This window comes from Aphelocoma coerulescens, chromosome 3 (genome assembly GCF_041296385.1).
Source record: "Aphelocoma coerulescens isolate FSJ_1873_10779 chromosome 3, UR_Acoe_1.0, whole genome shotgun sequence".
NCBI lineage: Eukaryota > Metazoa > Chordata > Aves > Passeriformes > Corvidae > Aphelocoma > Aphelocoma coerulescens.
In genome coordinates, this window is record NC_091016.1 from 90,926,172 (window position 1) to 90,951,363 (window position 25,192).

At 39.2% G+C, this 25,192-nt stretch overlaps 1 protein-coding gene across 3 annotated transcripts in view; it reads left to right on the top strand.

The window, feature by feature from the left end:
* The window catches only part of IBTK (inhibitor of Bruton tyrosine kinase), a 57,346-nt gene extending 32,361 nt beyond the window's left edge, over positions 1-24,985 (top strand). For 2 of the 3 annotated variants that reach the window (XM_069011261.1, XM_069011262.1), the window contains exons 18-29: positions 47-164; positions 1,855-1,915; positions 2,611-2,738; positions 4,198-4,310; positions 4,929-5,077; positions 5,277-5,440; positions 6,587-6,679; positions 7,791-7,949; positions 13,161-13,313; positions 20,942-21,010; positions 21,109-21,241; positions 23,609-24,985. In XM_069011261.1, coding sequence (XP_068867362.1) covers positions 47-164; positions 1,855-1,915; positions 2,611-2,738; positions 4,198-4,310; positions 4,929-5,077; positions 5,277-5,440; positions 6,587-6,679; positions 7,791-7,949; positions 13,161-13,313; positions 20,942-21,010; positions 21,109-21,241; positions 23,609-23,734 — 1,466 coding nt within the window. In that variant the 3' untranslated portion in view covers positions 23,735-24,985. The remainder of the gene's footprint in view (positions 1-46; positions 165-1,854; positions 1,916-2,610; positions 2,739-4,197; positions 4,311-4,928; positions 5,078-5,276; positions 5,441-6,586; positions 6,680-7,790; positions 7,950-13,160; positions 13,314-20,941; positions 21,011-21,108; positions 21,242-23,608) is intronic. The other variant, XM_069011263.1, reaches the window with a different exon arrangement.
* The last annotated feature ends 207 nt before the right edge of the window (positions 24,986-25,192 follow it).

The following is a 25,192-nucleotide window of genomic DNA, read 5'->3' on the forward strand; positions in this document are numbered from 1 at the left end:
CTACAGCCAATTATCTAATGTAGTGTGTTGTGTTTTGTTTCTGCAGTTACCTTAAAGAATGCTGCTGAGCTGTTGGAGTTCTCAGCAATGTATAATGCTGAACAGCTAAAATTGTCCTGCTTGCAGTTCATAGGACTCAATATGGCAGCTTTGCTTGAAGCAAGGTAAGCAGGAATGCAAATGTGTTCATGTATTAGTTGTAAAACTTAAATATCCCAAAAAGGCAAAAGGATTGGAAGAACTAATATGGACAGTTTAATGTTAAAATGCCACTGAATGCTGCTAGGTTAGAGGTAGGCTCATTTTTGCCAGTTAGGGAGAGAGAAACTAGTTAAATATCTGTACATACTGTACCAGTTCTATAGTACAAAACCATATGTTGCAGTCTGGCAAGAAGAGCCTCTCTTGAATTCAGTGGCTTTAACATTAGGCCTAGCCTTTTTCGGGGTTTTAAAAGTTTTTTTGAAGATGCATAAAACTGCTGGGGAGTGGGGAAGGGTTCCCACCTCCATTTGGAGGTTTTTGGGGGGGGGATGGTGATTATTGTGTGGGTTTTTTGTTTGTTTTGGGATTGCTTGTTTGGGTGGGGTTTTTTTTAAACATGGTTATTATGATACATATTTGATTCATTTTAAATAGGTTTATTATATAGCTGCTGCCTTTTCTAAAGAGGATGGGCTTACCATCTGGCAGTCTTTTTGCTTTAGTGTCTGCAGTGAGAGCTGTACAAATTAATTTATTATCCTTGCTTTCCACAGTGATTCCTCTAAAGTTCTGAGAAGCTGAAGGTGTGCTCTGGCCTTCCTTCTCTTGATGCTTTTGGACAGGCCTTCAGGTTGCTTCCTAAGTACATGTCACCTTCTCAGAGCAGACCTTATCAGCACTGATTGAAGTTCTTTTCTAGCAAAACCTAAAAAAAAAAACCCACCAAAAAACCCAGCCAAAGAAAAAAAATCTCTATTGTTAGTCCTCTCTGTCCTTTTTGTCAGACTTCTTTTCACTTATAGAAGTTTTTAGAGATCTGAAACAGTTCAGAATGCCAGAATTTCATTGCCATGTCACTCAGTGGCTTCACTTGCATCACAGATACAAGTGAATTTCAAGCATTTTCCCTCTTCATATCTTTATAAAATATAAGCATTATAACCTTTGATTTTGGAGAGAAGAGTAAAAATCTAATAACATTGCCTTAAATATTACTTGGAATCTAGATTTGTTTCATCTTAAGCCTAGAAAGAACATGCAACATTCTTACTGTGATTAAGACTGTATCTACAGTCTATCTAGCAGAAATTGCTAATATGAATTATCTTCTGTTAGTGTTGGGTAGAAAGACTTATAATTTGAGACACCTGAGACAGAACTTAGTCCTGACAGCTTTGTGTAAGGAGAACTGCTCACGTCGACAGGACAGTTCTGTTGAGTCAAGTTTGTTGCTCTAGTATTATTTTTTGTCATAAATGTCTATGTTGTGTGTTGTGTTTGAGTTTTATGGAGAATTTATATAGACTTGGAGTATTTAGATACGTGTCAGGAAGACTTGACAGTATGCAGAAATAGGTAAAGCAATGACCAGTTCTTGGTAACTTAACTGTATAGGTCTGTATTGGCTGTGACCTTAGGTAAAGGTAGGTGGAAAGTTTGTGTATTTAATCTTGCCTTACAACAAAGGCATTGATTAGTTCATATTTTGTGCTCAGTGTCTTCCTTTAGACTCTGACCACCATGAATAGGTGATAATACCTGTAGGTGAGATTCATCCAAAATGTTCATTTGAATTTTTCATTAATGTGATTTTTTTAATAAGCTGCTAAGATGAATTTGGTTTTTAAAAATAATTTTTTTTTTTTTTAGGACTCTGGATGTCTTAAGTGATGAAGTTGTGAAGGATCTTTCTGTTTATTACAGGAAAATGGTAAGTTGTACAACTTGAGTGTAAACTGATTAAGTGTAAAATGAGAATAGATGAGTGATAAACACATACCTGCAGAGTCTGTAGGTGACAGGCTAAGTGTAGAGCATCTGACTCAAAAGATAAAGTTGGCTGCTGCTATTATCACTCTCAAGAAGCTTGTATTTCGTTATTCCTGAGCTACTGCTGCAACAGTTGCGTCTTTTTAAATTAATTATACACATTAAACATATTAATATTCTGTAATTAACAATTGTTGCATGAAACAGCATAAGCAAAACCTGTGGAAAAGAGTATCCCATACTTAGAAGAAAGGAGAAGAAAGCTGAAAAGTTCAGGGTGATTGTATAGATGTTAAAATCAGTAAGAAGAATAATGCAAAAATTGACCTGTAATGGTAAAGGCTGAAAGCCAAGACACATTATAGTCCAATATTCTTTAAGATAAATGTTTTCAAAATCTTGGAGCATTTTTTGACATAAGTTATAGATGGATGAAACATAGGCGTTTTGAGTCTTTCACTTAAAATATTTCTCCTGTTTTGCTTAAAGATATAACTTAAGTTTATAAGCTTGTTAAGTAATTAATTACCTGTTCTGTGAAAGTGTTTTAAATTATGATTGATTTTGGTCCTCTTACATAAATTTGCTAGCATGCAACTTAAGAGAAACTTAATGTAATGGCTTTTACAACTACAGATTCCAGCTATGGTCAGGAGAGTAATAACTCCATATCCAGATGGACCTGACATAAGTTCTTTTGAGCCTGAAGATGGAGAGAACTTTGTCTTTTTAAGGGAAGAAATGAATACAGAACAAAATTCTCAGTAAGTATCTGTTTTTGCATCAATATGTTTAACTAGGTGAACTGTGTGTGGTATTAATCCTCATTTGCATTGGTGCCTGACTGCCTTTAAGTTCAGAATTGAAATATTGAGAAATGGAGCTTTCAAAGACCGTTCTCAGTTTCCTTAAGTATTTGAAAATGTTGAAAAACTGCAGCAGAGCACTTTCAATTTATAAGTAGCGTGTGAGTAAAGGTTGCAAAATAAGCATTCACAGCAATATTTGGGAGTTGTGCATGTAATGAGAGTATCTTTGTATGTGTGGGACTAACTGTGGAGTTCACTGAACTTCACTGAATTATGAGAAATCAAAAGAGGAAAAACACATTTGAATGTACTATAGATCTGTTCCAAAAAATTGTGATAATCTACATTTCTTGATATTAACAGAATTGTGAAGTGAAATACAGAGCTTTGAAGTATGATAGGATGACTTGGTAAAAGGCTTCCAAATAGTAGGATACAATGTCAACATTCAGAAGAAACTTCACCTGCAGTATTGTGTATTGTTCTGAGCACTTGTGTCAGGAAAAGTTGCACTAAGTGAACTGGTATAGGTAAGAACTAGTAGATCAAGGGAACTGAGAGGCTATTTTGTATTAGACTTCAAGCCTTTCAGTGTTTTTCAAGGCTGGGTGGTAGCTGCTAGGGAATTGGGCAGTCCAAGGATTGAAAAATAACCACCCCAAGCACTGTAGGATAGTGCTGCAGGAATGATTAAGTAGTTACATAGTAGTTACTTCACAAAAAGCAGCTTAAAAAGCTTTGAAATAGCACACTGTAGCTTCAATTCATATAATTCTGAATTTCTAGTAGTGTTGTTAAAATGAAAGATGCCTTTTATCTGATTTCACTCTTCCTAATAGCATATATAGGATCACATGACATTTAGGTAACATCACCCTATATCTGCTTTATTGTAAAAATTTGTAGTATCACAACGGCAGTGTTCATGTTGGGGAAAAATGAGACCAACTCTGGCATTTATTGAACTTTGGTAATTTAGGAGAAGTGAAGAGAGAAAAAAAGTGGAGACTTGTCTGTAATTTGCTTTATGTCAGTTGCTGCGATGTGTAGCAGGTTTAATCTGACCTAGGTGGCAGTGCCAGCCTGTGCAGCAGCTGCATCTTCCACTGTCTCAGCAGAAGTCTGTGTGCAAAATAATAGTCCAGAGACTAGATCTAGATTGGAAAGAGTTTTTTTCTTTTCTTCCTGGACTCTTTTTTTCCCCCAAAATCATTTATGAAATGGTTGTGCCAGTGCATAAGCAGAGCAGGAGCAAGCAGCTAGTGCCAGCTGGTGAGATCAGATACTACTGCTGAAGTATAACTGCTGCTGCTGACTGAAAAACGTGACACTGACATGGGTAGTTCTGAAGCTCAGTTTCTTTGGCTTTAATGCATTTGGGTTTTTTTTGTTGGTTTTTTTTTTTTCCTGTTAGGGAAGCCCTTTTCAAAAAAGCAAAAACTAAGGCAAAAAAGAAGCCACGAAAACGGTCTGACAGCTCTGGAGGATATAATCTATCAGATGTTATTCAGAGTCCAGCCTCTACAGGTCAGTGGGAAAGAGATTCCTTTCAGGTATAAAATCAGAACATAAAGTATAATATGCGATGCAATGCAATTTCTGTATTTCCAGAAGGGAATATTGCAAAGATTATTTCTTTTCTAGTGAACACTATAGTTGAATTTAAATAGTGAATTTTTAAGATTAAGAGTTTTTTTAAAGGATGTTTGTCATATGAAGTTGTGCCCAAAGTTCACATGAAAGCATGCATTTTATCAAATAAAGATAATGGACATTTTCTCAAGTGGTTTTAGTGAGTGGAAAATTTCTATTAATGCATTGTGGGTTGGTTTGTTTTTTTTTTTCTGGAATATAAAGAATAAATTAGCCACTTTTTATTGAAAAGGTGGTGGAAGACTTTAAAGAAAAAGTGTTTTTATTTGTATATTGTAAGACAGGAAGAAAACTGGGAGTAATATTATTTGAAAAAAAGATTTAAGATGGTCTAAAATTTGCCTATACTTATTACAGTCTAATATTCTGGACTAGGTAAACTTCTGGTTGTTTTGTATTCATCATATGGAGTGAATAATTTTTGTGTTTATTAAGCATTGTTTAGTCTGGCTCTCATGGTTTAATAGTTCTACTCTCTTTTCTTATTTCTAGGCTCAGTAAAACTGGATAAAGCTAACTCAATAGAATCACTTCCAGAACTCTTAACATCTGACTCTGAAGGTAGTTATGCAGGATTGGGTAGTCCCAGAGACTTGCAGTCCCCTGACTTCACAAAAGGATTTCATCCAGAGAGGACTGAGGTTTGATTTCTTCTTAGCAATTTTTTTGTTTGTGTTTATCTAGTCCATCAAAAGCAGAGTTTGTATTTTAGAGTCTTTCTGTGAAGCTGTTGTACTTACGATGGAGTAGACAACTTTAGGGAGTTATTGTTTATTTGATTAAGGAAATAAAAATTAGTGTTTGTAGCATTTATTCAACAATTTTCTGCCTGACTTTTAGATGAAGGACAAAGTATGCAGTCAGGGTATGAAACCCACTCAACCTAACAAGGAGATGAAGTCATACAAGGGAGGATCAGCATTGACGCAGTCCGTTCCACAGTCCATTCCCAGTGCCAGACACAACTCTACAAGCTCTCCTAATTGGGTAGCAACCAGTTTCAGGTGCAGTAATACTTAAAATCACTGTTCTACACTTGGTAGTGAAAGCTAATAATGTTCTATTCAGACTAAAAAGCCATCTGCTCTTCAAAATGATTGTACATTACTTGACACATGAGCTCAAAATATTGATAATTTAATAAAAGGGGTACATATTGTAATTCATTGAGAAAAGCAATGCTCTATATATTATTCTTTTGTTTTTTTATTGCTACTAGTCTGTAGTTCTAATACCTGTTTTTAGAACATCTGCTTGGTTAATACTTTGTAAAATACTTGAGAGGTTTTTGTAGAATCAGACCATGCTTGAAGCCATTAGAAGCTCCATTGTACTTCGAGATTTTTTTAGGCCTTTAGACTTAAACGGGCTGTAAAAATCAACACCACAGGTTTAACTAGTACATTAATAAAAAAATGGAGTATTATTTTTTATCTGTAGGGAGAAATGGAGGAAGTGCTGCTTATAGTTTATTTCAAAGCCTGTCCTTGAATCGAGTTGTAACACATCTTAGTTTACAGATACCTTTAAGTACACAGAGTTTAATTTATAGTTTTATGTAGAGCTTGGGAATGTCTAGATTTAATTCATGCTCATTTCTGTGGAAGTTTAAAATTAGGTCATTTATGGAAAAGAGACTGATTCCTGCATTTTGAGAATGCTACTGATGTTTATGTAGTGCTCTGACTGCAAAAACTGTTCTGTTTATCATGTGAAATAATTTTAATACTGTTCTTCAAAGACAGATCTAATTCAGCCTTTAGGACAGAGCTGCGAGGAGTGCCTCTTTAAATTAGCATGAGCATTTGACTACTAAATAAGTATCCTTATTTAGCTATCTAATTTTTTTGAAGTAATCATAGTTTTAGGTATCTAATTCTTTTAAAGTAATCATAGTTCACATCTTTTTGTTTCATAGTATAATGAGTCTTGAAAGTATTTTTATAGTGTGCTCTTAAGTATGTATATATTTATAAAAGTTTTGTCAGAAACGTTTTATTTGAGGTTTGCCATAATTGAGGAAACAGACATAAATTATATAACCAGTTACCAACCTTATGTATGATTTAGAGGATTTCAGTGAAGGCTGGAACTGTGGAATGTGAGTGAAAATCAGTGCCTTGCAAGGTAACTTTTTATTTTTCATTTAGCCCTGCCAGCCCTCCTGCTATGGATCTGAGAACCATCATGGAAATTGAAGAAAATATGCAAAGATGTGGAACCATGCCAAAGGCAAATTCAGGGTTGGTAAAAAACCAAAATCTATAAAAAAAGTGTGATAGGCTAGGTTGTTATGAATTTACTTAGTGGTTTAGGCCATTCAGAGTTTAAAAAAAGCAGAAGAAAAGTTGTCCTATTTGGTTTTGAACAGCTTTGTTTACTTCAGTTCATTATGTTGTTTTTCTTTCAGCATACAAAATGTATCCCTTTATTTTACTCTAGCCTTGTTTTGTCAACTACTGCAAAAGAGCAAGTGAGCTAGTATCTTAAATAACTGGCCTGCTCTGCTGAGCCTTTCTATTTCCAACCAGAAAGAATTAATTCTTGTCCCTAGGACTTTGGAAATTACTTGTGAATGAGTACTGTATTTGAGAAGTTTGTTTCTTGTCTCACATTCTCTGTCATCTCCCAGCACCTGTGTCTTGATGTTGACAATTCTTCAGACAGAAGCAGGGATGGTTCCTTCTTGTAGAAGCATCCTAAAAGACTCAGGAAGATAAATATGCTTTCTTAAGAGGCAGTGTATTAAACCTAGTATTTTTTAAGTAGTGATATATAGAAGAGAACTGAAGGTGACTCTCATGACCTTTGAGGTCTGGCATTCTTAAAAAGGATGGTTAGGAAAGTACTCATGGAACCTGGTAAAAGCTTGCTTGCTAGATAAATTCAGAAGCTGCAAACAAAACAGCCAGGACTGAAGAATCCAAATAGTGTAGAAAAGAAAATTATTACAGATAGAAGAAATGGCTGTATGTTGTTGTGTACATTTTTTTATGTATGAATATTTTAGGTTTAAGGGAGCTAAGCTTGACAGTCTAAAAAATCACAAGGTTAGAAAATAGTCTTCCTCTGATGGTAGTCCTCTTTTGGAGACTTGATTCCTACTCTGCATGTTCTCATTTACAGATATCAATGTGAAGAATACTTCTATGATGTTTTTCTTTCTGTCCTGCTTGATATGAATCTTCTTTTTGCTTCCCAGCCATCTGAGCCCTCCCCTCCTTGCCTTTTGGCACTCTAACAAAGTATTTTGACCTAAGAAAGAATTATTTCTCAGTTTAATTTGCAGGATTAAAGATGAGTGATCTCAAAGGACAATGATCTTACATCTTTTTTTGCAATGTCCATTGACAGCAGAATGGTGTCTCATGGAATCAAGCTTTCTCAGAAGCAAAGGAAAATGATTGCCCTGGCAGCAAAAGATAATGGATCAGTAGCTAGCAGCCCAGAGCCTACCACTCTAGTAACAACACCACCTCCACCTACGAAAGTTGCGAAACTAGGGAATGCATGGTATGTTATAAACCAAATAGAAATTCTTTTTCTTTGGAGGGTTATTACATTGAATAGGCAGACTGAACTATTTGTATCTACATTTAGAAGTAATCTAGAAATTCAAAGCGGGTAGGGAAATGCAGTGGTTGCGGTTTAACAGTTCTTTGAAATTTTGCTCTGAGTCAGAAGACTGCATCCCATCTGGTGCTTTCCTGTGTACAATGTCATATTTGCAGATGGTGCCCACGTAAATCGTAGAAGAAGAAGTTTGAGTCAGGAAGAGGTTGTTGAAAACCATTATGAATAGTGTTTTTTCCTCTGTCAAAAACATAAAGAAAAATGTTAGCCCTTCCTGGGGGAAGGTCTGGAATGAGTTTGGACTGGAGCAGAATTGACCAAAATTAGAGATAACAAAGGTATCTAGGTGTCTCAGAGATGGAGGAAGCATTGAATGCTTCTAAAAATTTTTATGATAGAAGGATGCATAGGGGTTTAAAATGAGTTTGAATGCTGATTACACACAATTTAAGAGTTTGAGTTAATATCATGGTATTGAATATAAAAATAGTTTATTATCTGTTCAGTGAACTAGATTTATAACAAATGTAATAAGGTGCTAGCCCAAGTCATGCTTTGTTCTTCACTTTTACTGTTGGTATTGGATAAAAGCATAAACCAAAAATGCAAGTTTCCAGCTATGTAAATTTAATGGGTTTAATTATTACATGATAAATACCTATTTGCATGCTCTAAGTGTGAAGTAAATGTTGGCCATTTCTCCAGTTTTCCCTGTTCAAGAAGGTCTAGACTTTTATTGCAGATAACTTTTGTACTGTTACCCTAGAAGAACTGTCAGTCTCCTCTCTCTGTAGCTTACTTGGTTGTACCTCAGTGGGCAAAGGTTTTACCTGTCACAGTCACTCTTAAGATAATCTGTCTTTTCAATTTATTTTCATCCATGTACACCTAATACTAAAATTTAGGGTCTCATTTACTCCCCCAATCCCTTAAATTTATTCTAATATAATATTGGGCAAAGCCCACAACTTTATTTTAAAGAGGAAAGACAATGAGTTGGTTTGCACTTAAGGATTCAGACTTCCCGATCTCTGAACTATAGTTGAGACCTTGACACAGGGAGAAACAAGGTTTGCAAGATTCATCTTCTGAAGTCTAGTGAGTGGATGAATCTGTATCCTTAAAACTGGTCCTCTCTAGTGCTTTGAAGAACATGGTACCTGCTTTACACAGGCGATTCTGCAGGGCAAGCAGCACATTAGTTATTTGCCTTAGCTAATGGAGGTGTCACAGGGCTGCTACAGTTCTGAGGCTTAAAATTGCTAGGAGAAACTGATGGTTGAATCACATGTTGATGAGCACAGCAAACACTGAGTTATTCTATCCTTTATTATATTAAAAAAAATAATACTCCACCCAGTGTTTGTAATCTTATTATTAATGTTGTAATTGTCCATAAAGACAATAAAATATAAAAATTCTAAAAAATAAAACCAAAATTGTTACAGGAAATAAAATGAGGGTGAAGGAGAATCCTTTTATCAGGTGTAGTGACAAAGTATGAAGGAAATCCTGAGGCACATAATGTCTTCTTTGCTCCAGTCTTTAATAGTAAGATCAGTCATTCTCCAGGTACCCAGCCCTGTTACAGCGGGGATTACTGTAACACGCATATATCAAACCAGGAGTCCCGTGGAAAAGAAATATCTATGGACAGATTCTTGCTAGATGTTTCAGAGATGTTTATTTCTCCAGCTGCATGGCCGGGCTCTGCCGAGGAACTGCCGCAATCACAGGACCCGACGGTCCCTCCCGTGCAGGGGAACACAAACCAACCAATGGGGAACGAGGCTGACCAGGGGCAGGGAAACCCCGTGCCTCCCCTCAGGGCTACATGGCAGGGGAGGGACCCCAACACAGCCCCATGGGCTGGAATGAAGCCCCATAATCCAAGGGGAAATGGTCAGTGATGTGCTACACCACTTAAACACACACAAGTCCATGGGGCTGGATGGGATTGACCCAAGGGTACTGAGGGAGCTGGTGAAGGTGATCACTGAGCCACTTTAAATCATACTAGCAGCCCTGGTCAAATGGAGAGGGCCCAGGTAACTGGAATTGAGCCAATATGACGCCCATCTAAAGAAGGACTGGAAGGAGAATGTGGGGAACTACAGGCCTGTCAGCCTCACCTCAGCTCCAGGGAGGCTCATGGGGCAGATCATCCTTAGTGCTGTAACATGGCATGTGTAGGACAACCATCTGGTCAGGTCCAGGCAGCGTAGCTTTAAGAAAAGCAGGTCCTGCCTGAATAGTTTGACTTATTCATACTATTCATGTACTCTCTGATAGATAATTCTTTCTTTTTAATTCAGTTGGGTGTTACTTAAACTACAGACTGCCTATGGATTGTTCCTTGCTTTTAAAAAGCAAATAAGGACTGATTTTTGAATATCCCTAGATAAATGTCTCCAAAAAATATATTGTGCTCTTAAGGTTCTGATTAAACAGGTTTTGGAAGGAGCTGGGCCTACTGTGTTACACAAACCATCTTAGGTGGAAAGGCTAGGGTATATTTCAGGAGGATGGAATCCAATCTAATGCTCATGTGGTCACCATGCGTGATTCCACACGTTCCTCTCCTGCGTTCCTCTGGCTGCCGATCTGGAAAATGCCTGTAGCTCAAGAGTTCAAGCAAAGAACCAGTGGGAGCTATATGAATTTTTAAAATTAGGCCTAGCTGCTGGAAGAGACCATTTATTGAATAAACTTTATGCTGCTTTAGGCAAGCCATCAATTATTTGATTGCCCCTGCTAGCTGTTTGAAGTATTTTTGTGTGTAAGGTAGAATAGTTGTGTTACTCATCTACTCTTAATATTATATTTGCAGAGTTAGTCTGTAAATTCTCAGTGAACTATTAAGTGCATTTGGCAGTCAGTTGAGCTTTCCACACATGCAAAATAGTCAAAGCCATAGAACTTGTGTTCCAGTGAAATCAGATATTCAACTTGGATGTGCAGTAGGCACACTTGCCAGAAGGGTGTGGGACCTTCTGGCTCTTTTTTTTGGTTGGCTGAAAGACAGAGTCTGTCATACACAATGCCCTACCTTTTCCACCAAGAGAAACCTCCAGTTTCATAGTTTTTGGGAAAACTGAACCTATGTTTCCTCCTTTGAACAAAAATGAAAATTAGAAGGGAAAAATAAAATACCACAATGGTAATACTTTGAAAAAATGCCAAAAGTTAACTGCATGTTGACTTTATTAGTTCTCCAAACCTACTTTGATCAAGGGAGTGGGAGTGTTGCTGTTTTGGGCCCTTTTTACGCTCAGGAGACAGTCTATGGCTTTTCAAGACCAGAAGCATGAAGAAATTTGAAGTGTCTGTTGAGAATTAACAATTGTGTATCTTAATGTCTAGGCTGTCAGTTTGATGGTATTCCAGCTTGTACTTAACATCAGGAGGTGTTTTGGAACTTCATGCTTTGATGGTTTGCAGTTACAGCTTAGAGAAATTTAGTTATATTCCACTTTAAAAAAAAGTTTAAATTAGTTTTTCTAATTTTGCAAATTAGATAAAAATGACAGTGTATCAGACAGGACAAGCTGAAATTTAGAGCTGTTACATGTTAGGAAAATTTTGTACCAGTTTTCAGACAAACCATTTTAAGCCACAAATAATTGATTTGGATAGGTTCACAAACTGGGAATGACACAGTAGATTTTTTTGCGATGTTGTTTTGGAGTTTTTGGGTTGGATTTTGGTTTTTTTTTTTTGATTCTCTGTTGCAAGTGGATCTGATTGCAGTACAGAATTTTCATGGAAATGGGTAGGCTACTTAAAATGTTATTAGCAGGAGAAGTTTCTATGACAGCAGATCCGATGGACTGTTTGCCTACTTGGTGTAATAGGTTTGGGGAAGGTCTGGTCAAACACTTGCCTGAACTTCTGTGTGCCGGCTGATGGTTGAAGATGTGCAAAATGATTCTGAACCCCTGTATCTGGAGGTTCCCATTCTACTTTCTATGTCTTCTGTGCTGCTTATCCAATATTTAAATAAAAAAAAAAAGATCCAAACTGAAGCCAGGGTGGTCTAACATCAGACATCATACATAGATTTCAGATGCTTTTGTTGTAACATTTCAGATACAATGTTGCACTTTAAAAATGCCTTCATATTTGTTATCTTAAATTGTGTCCCACCTAGATGTAGTTTGAAGGTCTTTGACTTCAGATGCTGCTCTTCTTATGGCAGCTGTGCAATTGGCATTGTATAAAGAGCTTGTTTTACTTCAGTAGTGTTTATTGATGGTCTCTTGTTTCCTTGAGTAGATAATAAGCAGAGCTGTTCTTTCAGAATGTATTTTGTGCATTTTGCAATAAATGGGTCTGCTATGCTTAGTAAAGTTAAGTGTAAGCAAATATATGAAGAATTAAATCCAAAGCCTTGATGGGTAAAAGAAGAACTAATGGTAACTGCCTTGAATTCTGAAAATAAAAAAGCTTTGAGTTTGGAAAGTGTTCATAATACCTAAGATGCTAAATTGCTATGTTTTCATAATGGTTTATTTTTGAAAGATAATATGCAGGCTCTAATTCAGTAACTTATACTTGGACAAGTAAAAGAAAATGAAGGATATCAGTTTTATTGAACTTCAGTGTGGATTAAGGGATTTTAGAGCCTCCAGCAGGTATGAGTAACTCATTCAGTATCTTGGGAAGAAAAGATCAGCTATACTTGACTTTCATGATGGTAAACTGCCAGTATTAGATCAACAGTACCTGGAGCATTGTGTGATTTATGAAAATACTTTTCAAGGACTAATACTGTTAGAAAAGGTACAGCTTGTCTAAGACAAGACATCTATGAAAAAGATTCTTTTTAAGAGGATGAGGTGGGGGGAGTAGGTGGAAGGGTAGGGTTTTGGGTTTGATTTCTATTTTTTCAGTTCTAATGAAATTTCAAAACTACTGGCGTCCTCTGTTCTCATAGATATTTATTTTCTGTTCTTTACCTATATGACCCAGAATGACTTATTTTAGCAAATAGGGTCTAGCAGGATAATGGTGGTATACAAAACCTAAGCAATGATGTATTTTTAGTAAGTAGAAAGGCCTCTTTGCTATCTGAATCATGGAATAATATGGAGTCTTGAAAAGTGCGAGTATAAAGTGCATTGGTTTTGTTTCATTTTTGTTTTTAAAAAGGTCATCTTCATTACATTCTGCCTTGCCAAAGTCATTCCGTGATCTTGTAATGGAAGAAGAAAAGTGTATGAGTGTGAATAATTCCCCTGGTACTGGTATTAAAAGATGTGGATATAAAGGATCTGAGGAGTCATCAGTCCGAAACACCATAAGGTAAGAAACATTTTTTTCTAGTTGGTCAGTCATTATACAAGAAGCATGATGACATGCTAAATTCTGCTGAAATAAGAAAGAATAAAATTGTCATTTAAAAAAGATTCCTGTAAGCATTCTTCTGATGATTCTCTTAATAAGATTTTATGAATGAAATACTCCTAAGAATAGTGTTGTGGTTTGACGCTGGCCCAGCACCAGGCACCCACCAGAGCCACTCACTGATCCTCCCCTGCCACAGCTGGGCAGAGGAGGGAAAAAGAAAAAAAAATTCATGAACACTTCATGAGTGAGACAAGGACCGGGAGACAAGAAGGGTGAAACAGGTTCAACTTAAGTTGTGAATTTATTGCTAACAGAATCAGAGGAGCATAATGAGAAGTAAAATAAGCCCTTAGAACACCTTCCCTCCCCCAGCCCCTCCCTCCTTCCCACCGACAGCACAGGGAGACACGGCCTGGGGGTTTGGGCAGTCCATCACCGAGATTTCCTCCCGCTGCTCCGGGAGAGGAGTCTTCCCCTGTGAGGCCGTGGGTCCCTGCCCCCGGAGACAGTTCTCCTGAACTTCCCCGGCGTGGGGCCGCTCTCAGGAGCAGCAGCCCCACCGCCCCTGCTGCAGCGTGAGCCCCTCCCACGGGCACACGGCCCTCCCGAACTGCTGCGCCGGGGCTCTCTCTTTCCACGGGGTGCAGCCCTCCAAGGACAGGCTGCTCCAGCCTGGAAGCAGGGCCCTCTCTCTCCACCGGCTCTCCCACGGGATCACAGCTCCTCCAGGCATCCCCCTGCTCCGGCACGGGCACCTCCCCCACGGGCTGCGGGTGGATCTCGGCATCCCCCGTGGATCCCCATGGGCTGCAGGGGCACAGCGGCTTCACCGTGGGCTGCACCACGGCCTGCAGAGGAACCTCAGCTCTGGCACCTGGAGCACCTCCTGCCCCTCCTTCTCCACTGACCTTGGTGTCTCCATGTTGTTTTCCCTCACATGTTTTCACCCCCTCCTCTTCTCTGGCTAGAATCCAAAATTTTGTGACTTTGTTTTGATTTTCTTCTTAAATATGTCATCACAGAGGCGTTACCAACCTCTCTCATTGGCCCAGTTTTGGCCAGCAGCATGTCCATCTTCAGAGCCATCAGCCACTGACCCTGTCGGGTGTGGTGGGAAGCTTCCAGCAGCTTCCTCACAGGAGCCATCTCTGTGGCTCCCCTGCTACCCAAAACCAGGCTGTGCCAAACCAATACATGAATAGGAAGCTTAAAGACTGTGTTTCGGGTTCAAAGTGTTTGCATCCATATAGATGGATGTGTGTGTGTGTGTGTGTGTATATATATATATGTATAAACTTCAGGCTCCAAACAAAATATGTCTGTATGTTTGCATATGTATGTATATATAAAATGATAAAATGGTATTTTCTAACCTCTGTAGAAATTAGATATTCATGAGCATTCAGATATGGCATTCATGAAACATTTTGCTAAGGAGTATTTGTTTGTAACCCCAGAGTAGATTAAAATCAGTTTATTCAAACACAGTTCTGGCATTTCCTCGTCTGAGTTTTCTTGTAAGATGACTTAATTGTTTAGGTGCAGTGTTTAATGGATTAAGAGGGCTTATAGAAACATTAATATGCTGGTTATCTCTGTGTATTATAATTACTGTGGGACTGCAGTTCTAAGGACAAAAATAAGGCATGTGTGAGTTATATCTCTAGTTATTAGACAATATTGCTCTTTGGTCAAAACGTTTTAGCATCCTCTTGCTACCTCCAATAAAATCGCTGTTTTGGGTTAAAATAACTGGCTAAGATGAGGAAAGAAATCTCAGCCTTATTCCTGAAGGTCTGCATGTCTGAGCTGCCCCCCCACCTGCATCTCTTCCCCCTATCGTCAGTAACTTTGAACGTTAGTCATTTCAAATATATTTACAAAACAGAGAGCCTGAAAATCTTACAAGTTTCATACCTACTATCCGGAAGCACTGCAGGCCAGCTGACCCACAGTTTTAGGGAAGCCAAGTGTGACAGCAGGACTGGCTGGGTGTGCCAGTGGGAGGTGAGCAGTGCAGGCTCTGTGACAGAAACCAGGATGAGCCACAGTCTGAGCACAGACAGGTGCATTGGGATCAGGCAAGGCTGACATCAAACCTGCAAGTCAAGTCAGGCTCAGGAACAGCAAAGCTGGGCTTGGCCATAGCTGCAGCATAGCTCAAGAAAGGCCTGAGGGACTGAGCGTAAATGTAGCTCTTGAGTAAAGAAGGGGAGCTTCTGTAATCCTTCACACAACTCTTCTTACAACTCAACTTTAGAGCAGCCTGACTCAAGTTTACACAGCTGCGCTGAGGGAGAAGTTTGCAGAGCTGTTGGTGCACAGGGAGCTGTGTCCTTATCTGGCTGTTTTTCTTGTGAACTCCTGTTCCATTCTCCTCCCATAACTGACTCCTCTGTGGGGAGAAGGAGGTTCTGCTGGGCCTTGCTTTTGGTTGTTCAGCTTGTATAAAAATTGGTGTTTCCCTAGGACAGAAGTAGTACATGTTTTGCTGCTAGATAAAAAACAAAATGAGGGTAGAAATGTAGGAGCACTGTGTGTGGGATAGTGTCTGAGGAGAGAGGTAGGAGGCATTTGGAGTGTATGTGATGGGGAGGCATTCTTCAGGAACAGAGTGATAAAGCTGAAGTTACTGTAGTGAGTGGAGTTGTGGGGACATGAAACACAAATCTGCAGAGGAACGGGTATTGTTCATTTTGTTGCTAGCACAATAATAAAACTTTTCATCATATGGGAGATGCCCAGGGCTGGTGATAAGAGAATTTGCACTGCATGCTATTCTTAGCTTTGTCACAACAACTCTGTAATCTTCATAAAGTAATTTCTTCTCCTTTTGCATTGCTCTGTCTTGTCTGCGCAATCTGGCCAGTCTGCACGCTCTCAAAGTGGATTATTTGAGCTGAATCCAAGTCTAATACATTAACTCTCTGAAGATGATACATTAAGTTAGTGGAAGCCTAGTAGGTGGCTAAATTGACTACCATGACTTTGAAAAGAAGGCCCCTCCAAAGCTATTTCAGGTTGTTTTTGAATTGTGTCTGAAGATGCTTATTTCTGTCTATTAGGTGTAAAGAGCCTAGGTGACTAGTTCCTCCAGCCGAAACTTAGGAGTTGAGTTTCTAGTTTGATGTAATTTAATTTTGTGACTGTACAGTTCTGTCACAGTGGGCTCTGATTTTTACCTGTGGCATTCAATGGCTATTTCTCTGAAGGTTGATTATCCACACCCTTACCCCTTCCCTTTTAAGGGAAGGAAATTACACAAGCTTAGAGCGTAAGCAATCCTCACCTGTTGATGTCAGACTTGGTGATGGGACACTGAAGATAGTTGCATGGCTTAATGCTCCTGCTTTGTCTTTCTCCTTTGTATAAACTGTGCACTAATTAAACTGACAATTTTCTTAGGTCTCTGGATGAGGGTATTTTGGATGGTGATGTGAGCATTCTTCTATGTACTGTCACCTTCTTTTGCAGTACAGAATTTTTTTTTAGGTAAACTATGTCATGAATTGTGGTGATTTGAACTGCATTTAATCCAAAGGCAGATCATTCCAAGAGCTGGGGTATGTGGATGTGGCTGTGTTGTTTTCAGGGGCACCTCAGCCTTGGGAGTTACACTGTGCATGTGTAGCTCATAGTCCAAGCTAAAAACATAGGCCTGACATGACTTAACTTAGTTGTGGCAGCCTGAGTTGTCTTCACTGTGTTACTCCAGGGAGCAGTGAAGAGTCTTAGTGGAAACAAATATTTGCGGCTTCGTGTGGGAATGGCCTAGTTCTGTCATGGCTAATAATGAGCTAATAATTAGCACATGACTCAAATGGTATAGCAAAACCCAGGAGGTTCTGCAGGAGACCAGGCTTTGTGTTCTTTTTCTGAGAGCAGTTATTAGATCAGGGAGGCACCAAACCTGACCTGACTTCTCATGAACAAATACTCAAGAAACACTAGGGAGCTGAGGGCTGGGACATTTTGGTGGCTGCACAAGAGTCATGGCAAGTTCAGCCAACTGAGTTAATCAGGTTGGTTCAGTACTGATGATACTTGGCTGGTTTATTTCCATGCAGAACCATTTATGTCTCTCCATCAGTCTTAATTTCCAAGACTTCCAAGTTTCCAAGTTCTATATTTTTGAGGCTTTTTTCCCATTTTTCTGTATATGCTAGCTTCACATTTCCTGTGTATTCCATTTCTCCTTGTCATTTTGATGCCAGCTGAGGAATTAATTTAGCATGTTGAAATATCTGCAGTTGATTTAATATCTGGAATGAGTGCCTTGTTAGCAAGAAACACAGATGTACATATGTACAAACAGCTTCAAAATACCTGGACTGCTTCCTACATTTTAAAGCCCCATTGGCTTTAAATGAGGGAGATGATACAGGTATTTACTTATCTTTTAATTGATCGCTAGAGTATGTGTGATGCTGGAGCTATTAATTCCAGTTTTGGGAAATTACTGTTGAGGTGATTTTTTTGGTTGTTGTTTGGGCTTTTTGACTTGTTTGTATAGAATGCATCGGGTTTGTTAAGTGTAACAATCCAGTTTGGTTCATTTATAGTAGTGCTGTGAGTTCTTTGGATTAGGAGTGGAAAGAAGAGTGTAGCTGTCAAATCAGTTATTGTCAAATCGGCTACAAGGTGAGTATTATTAAAGCAGGTGGAAAAAGAGAGAAAATTGAGAGATAATATCAGTATAAAAGCACAGAGGTCTGCCTTCATCTCCTCCCTTTTCTTTGGTTCTTTTCTGCTTTTTAATGTTGTTATCTATAAGAGCAGTAAAACCTGGAAGCTAATTTATCATAGAATGGTTTGGGTTGGAAGGGACCTTAAAGATCATCTCGTTCCAATCCTCCTGCTGGGGCAGGGACCCCTCCCTCAGAGCTCCATCCAGCCTAGCCTTGAACACTTGCAGGGATGGGGCATCCATAGCTTCCCTGGGCAACCTGTTCCTGTGCCTCACCACCTTCACAGTGAAGAAGTTCCTCCTAATATCTAATCTAAACCTGCTCTTTTTCAGTTTGAACCCTTGTCCTGTCATTACATGTGCTTGTAAAAAGTCCCCTTCCATCTTTCTTGCAGGTTCCCTTCATGTATTGGAAGGCAATCATTAAGTCACTCTGCAGCCTTCTCTTTTCAAGGTTGAACAAACCCAATTCTCTCAGCTTTTCCCTGGATGGAGTGGTGCTTCATACTTCTGTTGATCTTGGTGGCCTACTCTGGAATTGCTCTAAGGTCCATGTCTTTTTTTGTGCTGAGGACCCCAGAGCTGGATGCAGCTAAAAAATAGCGCCCTGCTTTGAAATCACAGAATACTTTTGATTCTGTAGTTTATCCTCCCACTAAAAGTAAGTCAAACTAGATTATGTTACTCAGGACCTGCTTTAGTTGAGTTGTGACTGCTTCCAAGTGTGAAGATACCACAAATGTTTTGGGCAACATGTTTCAGTGGATAATCATCTCCATATGGGATTTTTATTTTTCCTTTTATCTATCTGGGATTTACTATTTTGCCTCTTGTCTATGTTGTCTCTATTCTGTCATTATGCACCTCTAAGAAGATTCTTGCTTCATCTTTTCTCTATCCTGCAGTTAGGTAGTTGAAGACAGCAATGAGATCTCCCTTTAGGATTAATAGCACACATTCTTCCGAGTCCTGGACTTGTTCCAACCTGACAGCATTCTTCTTGTGTTGAGGAGCCCAAAATTGAGAATGATACTCTGTGTGTAGATGAAGAAATACGGCATAAATGGGAAGAATCACTTCCTCTGCCTGCCTTGCTACAGTATTGCTAGCACAGCCCAGCATGCCGTTGGCTGTCTGCTGCAGAGGCACTGGCTGGTAACATCTTCCACTTGTTGCCAGCCAGGACTCTTCAGGTTCTGCTTTCTCTCTGCAGAGCTTTCTAGCCAGTCAGCCCTGGCCTGTACTGCTTTGTGGGGCTGTTCTCTTCCAAGTACAGAAATTTGCACTTGCCTTTGAAATTCATTGGTTCTCAGCTGCCCATTTCTCCAGCCTCTTCAGGGCTCCTGAAAGGCAGCCTGCCCATTTCTCCAGCCTCTTGAGGGTTTCTAAAAGGCAGCCTGGCATCCAGAATGTGCACCATCCCCAACCTCTCCACATCCAGCTGTGGCCTGCTGAGGGTCTGTTCTGTTCTGTTCTGTTCTGTTCTACCAAAGATGCTTAACAGGATTGATTCCAGTATCCAGTCCCTGAGGACCCCCACTAGGACTTGGTTTCCAGTTGGACTTTGTACAGCTAATCTGTTTCCAGACCATTTTCCACCCATCTCATAGTCCATTTACTCCATCCATATTTTTCAGACTGAGTACAAGGATATGTGACCTGGCAATGTGTATTGTTTGTTTTGTGGGAAAAAAATATGTTTTGTGACAAAAAGCTCAACATGATTAATTTAAATCAGGTTTTGATGATGGATGTTGGATTTCAGGTTTTTTGAGATCTTGCTCTTACCACTTTGTGGTAGGAATCATGTTTTTTATTATCCTTGGAATTGTGTTCTGGGGAAAATATTTCAAACAGAGAACTTGGTAGTTACTGGAATTCTCTTAACTTTCTATAGACTTTTTTCTTTTTTATCCAAGAACTTATGGTCACTTAAAAAGGATTACCAAAACCTTAAAGAAAATTGAGAGTGATTTATGAAACAGCAACACTCTTAGAGTTGTTTGCAGTGCCGTAGAATAATTCAAAAAATTTTTGCCAGCATGTCACAGTATGATGTAACACTTTTTTAGGGTTCTGGAAATTGCAAAACTATCCTGTCAAAGATAGGTATTAAATCATGAGAATAGGGCCCTCTCTTCCTACTGGTGTAGGATTTTTCTGACAAATATACTTGTCTCTTAAGGAATACAGTGTAACAAATGTGACTTCTTTTTGTTGAGAGGTTAACATTTTGCAACTGAATGAAATGTCTTCCCGTCAGGAACTCTATAAATATTTCAAGATTTTTTTTTTCTATCCTGTTAATTCTAGTTTTATGCTATTCTTGTGAATGTGGGAGGTGGTTAAAGGTTATGTGCTGAAAGTCCATAATTTCTGGGCTTATACTCAAAGAATTTACTTAGTGCTATTGTAGCACTGGCTCTTTTGCATGAAGCACTTAATTTGAATACAGGACCATTGGATTTGTTATCTTGAATTTTTTGTTCTTTCACATTAATTGCAAACTTTTGTAGGTAGTGCTGTTAGTACATAACTCAGTTGGCTAATTTACATGTAAAAAAGCAAAAAAGCCTGTTTTTTTAAAATAACCAAAAGTGAAACTTTTTTTCAAATCCTCAAATGTTAGGAAATGCCAGAATTAATTCCCAAAATGGAATTCTGTTAGGGTCTGGTAGTTAGAAATGAGAATCAATGTCTTTTTCAGTCACAGTATCACATTTAAAAAACAAATTCAACATTACATCTGATGCCTTTTCCTGGCATCACATCCTTTTGCTTTTCCTCTGGACAAACCCTACATATTTGTTGTAATTGCCTGCTGTAAGTTTGTATGTCATGATATGATTTAGGAGAACGCTCTGCCAGTGACTTTTACTTTCCTACCTCTCTCCAGGTGCACCACTAGAAGTAACTCAGGTCTGGAAGACCGTGTTCTGGATTCTCCACAGCTGGAGAGTCATAAGTAAGTTTGGCAGTGGCTTAAATTCTGGAACTTCTTTACTGTGTGTTGTGCTGACCGTCATGTTGCCTCTTAATGTCGTTTGGGGTTTTTTTTTGCAGTCCTTGGTCAGCAGCATCACCAACCAGCTCTCCTGTGATAGCACCTGTCATGTTTTCAGCTATTGTAGAGGAAGAGCTCCAGCAAGAAGCTGCTCTTATTAGGAGCAGAGAAAAACCTTTGGCGTTGATCCAGGTAAAGTGCTAAGTTACTGCTGCTCTAAAGTATCACAAGGAGTTTCCAATGGCTCTTTCAGAGATCAGTTATTAGTATTAATTATGTATTCATACCTCTCATTTACATAATGATATTAAATATCATTTAATTATAACTTCACACTGCTGTTTTATAAGGTGGCCTCTATTAAAGTCAAAATCTCTGAGTCCATGATAAATGTATTTGCAGCATCAGAGAGTGATTGAGTTTGGAAGGAACCTCTGGCAATTGTCTAAACCCCTGCTCAGAGCAGGGTCAGTTTAGAGTAGGTTTCTCAAAGACATGTCCAGGCAGTGTTTGATTATCTGCAAGGATGAAGACTAATGGCCTCTCTAGAAAACCTGTTCTGGGGACCCCTCTCACACCAAAAAAGATTTTTAAATCATTGCCTCTTCTCCTGTCTTTGGGTACTACTGAGAAGACCATGGGTCAGTTTTCTTTATTCTGTCCTATCAGGTATTTATACACTTTGATAAGATCTCCATAAGCCTTTTTTTCTCCACACTAAACAAGTGCAGTGAGCTCAGCATCTCCTCAGTGTCAGATGCACTGGCTCTTAATAATTTTTATGCTATGTCACTGGACTGTTCGTTATATCCATGTTTCTCTTGTACTGAGAGGTCAAGAAGTGGATTTAGAACTTCAAGTGTGTCTCACCAGAGCTGAGTAGAAGGGAAGGGTCATCTATCTCATTTTGCTGGCAGTGCTGTCCCTCACAGAGCACAGGAGGCTGCCACCCTTCTTTGCCATATGAGCACATTGCTGGCTAAAAGGCTAAATTGTCCACCAGGACCCCAACTCCTTTTATGCTAGGCTGCTTTTCAGCTTGTCAGCTCCCAGTATGTTCTGGTGTCTGGGGTTATTCTTCTCAGGAGCTGGACTTTGTGTTGCTCTTTCTTGAACTTCATGACATTCCTTGTAGCCCATTTTTCTAGTGTTGTCTGGGTCTCTCTGAGTGGCAGCACAAGCATCTGGTATATCAGCCACTCCTTCCAAGTTCTCTACTGTTCGTAACCTTGCTGAGGGTGAACTGTGTCTCTTCCTGTGGGTAATTGATAAAGATGTTAAACAGTACTAGCCCTAGTCTCAGTCTCAGTATTGGTGCTAGTGACTGGCCTCTAGATGGACTTTGTGCCACTGGTCACAACCCTTTGAGATCACCAGTTCAGCCAGCTTTCAGTCTGTCTCACGTTACATTTATGAGGTCTGTTCTTAGGCTTGTCCACTTAAACTTTTAGTCAATACTTAAGCTGTACCACTTTCCTGGGGATCACCTAGTAGTTGCTCAGATCCTCTTGCCCTTCTTGAAGGTAGGAATGATATTTGATTCCTTCCAGTCCTCAGGAATCAACCCGTATTGCAACAATTTTTCAAGGGTTTTTTTGAGAGTGGTCTTGCAGTCATTTTGACCAGCTCTGATCTCCAGGGCCTGGCATTGCTGGAGACTGATCTTAACACTTAAGACCAAGATGAACGTTCCCAGCCTTTTCCATGTCTTTTTCATTCAGTAGTGGATCCATGTTGTCTTTTTTTGCTGTTGTAGAAGCCTGGTTTGTTGCACTTCCTGTTCTTTGCCAGATTCCACCACAGATGGGCTTTGACTTTTTTAATTCTGTTCTTGTGTGGTCACACAGTGTCTGTTTTCCTTCATCACTTTTCTCTGCTTCCACATCTTTTATGCTTCCTTTTTGTTTGAGTTTTGTCAGGAGCTCTTTTTTTTGTCTGTGTAGTCCTGCCATTCTTACTTGGCTAAGGAGCTCATTGGCATGGTCTGTTCTTGAGCTTGGCCAAGGTGATCTTTGAAATCAGCCAGCTGTCCTGGACCTTTCTTCTTTCTGGGACCAAATGTCATGAATTTTTCCAAGCAGATTCCTTCATAGTCTTCTCTTCTGAAGTCCCAAGTTGTTTGCTATTTCCCTTGTTCCCAGCTTTCAGGATCCTGAATTCCAGCATCTCATTATCATTGCAGCCAAGGCTGCCCTCAGTCTTCACATCCCTGACCAGTCTTTTTTTTTGTAAGTTTGCGATCCATCAGAATATCTCCTTTGATCAGCTCCTTGATCATCTGTGTTAAGAATTTTTCACCAATGGGGAGACCTCCTAGAGTGCTTGTGTCCTGCTGTCTTGCCTTTCCAGCAGATACCAGGGTGGCTCAAGTTTCCCATGAGGAGCAAGACCTGAAAACATGAGGTTTCTTCAAGTTGTCTGAAGAACGCATCTATTCTACTCCTTCCTGATTAGGAGTTCTGATGCATTCAGGACCAGTGAAGCCAGTTCATAACCATGTCCATGATGTAAATGTAGACCTGACACTGACTGACATACATGCTCTTTTTTTCCTTCTAGATTGAGGAGTGTGCTATTCAAGACTTATTAGTCCACTATGAAGCTTTTGACAACCCTGATGAATTTGTGACCGTTGAAAGGGCTCCACAGGGACCTATAGCAGCACCTATGTGGAACAAGCACTAATTCGTACTCTTCACAGTCCTCCCTTCCACAGTTTTCACAGTTGTATGTGCACTTTTGAAATTGTAATTCTTCTTACAAGTAAAATAGGACTGGAATAATAAGTATCATGTAATTTTTAACATCAGCATTAAAACACTGCCCATAATCACTAGGTATATGTTAGAGAGAATGAAATAATGTGCTCACTGTGTCCTTTACCCACAGTATCTATTATGTATGTTTTGAGAGAATTTCTTTAATGACACATATTACTAGTAATGTTACATGAGGCTGTGGATTGGGAATGTATTTGCTAATGTTAAGTTGTAAGGGTTTTTTGTTAAATTTACAGGTGAAAAGCAAGTGTTTATTTTGTGATTTAATGTGGAATTGAATGTGCACAATTAAACACCTCTAAAGTTTGGGGGTGGTGTGTCCTTCAGGACTTTCTTGAAAATTGGGAATATTGGGGAAAAGTTTGTGCTTGAACTTCATGTAAAAGTACAGTTTGACAATGCAGTTGTTCTTAAGTTATGTGTGCAAGTCCTCGTTCTCTGGTTGCTGTGGCCAGCACATTTTCACTCTTGTGCCCCAGGCTGTGCCTCCATTCCCGGCCGTCGCCTGCGCTCGGCTCAGCTGTGCACGTTTGTCACTGCTGTGAGTGAGCCCGGCCTTGGAGCAGCCGGCTCTGTCTTGAAGTAAAGCACACAGCCCAAGAGAACATGGGGTCACTTAATTAGCCCATGTATAGTCTTACTCTGGTAAGTATGGTACGGTTTTAGAACCGCTGTGTTTGAGGGATGATTCACTTGAAGTGCTGAGGAAATAAAAGATCTGTGCATACGTTGTTAAAGCTGTAGGGGCGAGTGCTTGACTGGGAAATTTGCAAACACCTAAGTTGCAAAGATTATCATAGACGGCTTTCAATATTGTGTTCCAAAGTTCTCTGTGCCTGGTTGAAACAAATTTATATATAAAAAAAGAAAAAAAAAGGTAGCCTTATTTGCAATATTCTGTCTAGTTTGTCTTGTTTGTGTAGGTGTGTTTGAACTTGTACTTCTTCAGTAGTGTCAGTACTCATGAACTCTGGAAAACTGGAATGGAGAGATCTGCATAAAATGAATATAGAAAATTGATCACTGTGTGATAAAAGAATCTTGAAAAAAATGATGTAGATATGTCTTAATGATTTCAGGTCAAGCTACACCAAAAAAATCCCCCACAAAAACTGTAAAAAACCGCAATAAACCATAAAATCTTGATTTATACAAAGTTAGTATACTTTTATGTGCTGTCTATATATAATCAATGATTTAGTAACTAGAGTTACCTGTTAAGTGTTCCTTTTGTGTCTGAAACAAGAACTGTAGACATTTTGAAGCTATACAGGCAAGGAAAGAGGTAGGTTTTAATTCTGTTTTAAATTCTGCTGACAATTCATTCACTAAACCAATGATAATACTTGCATTAAGGGCTTTA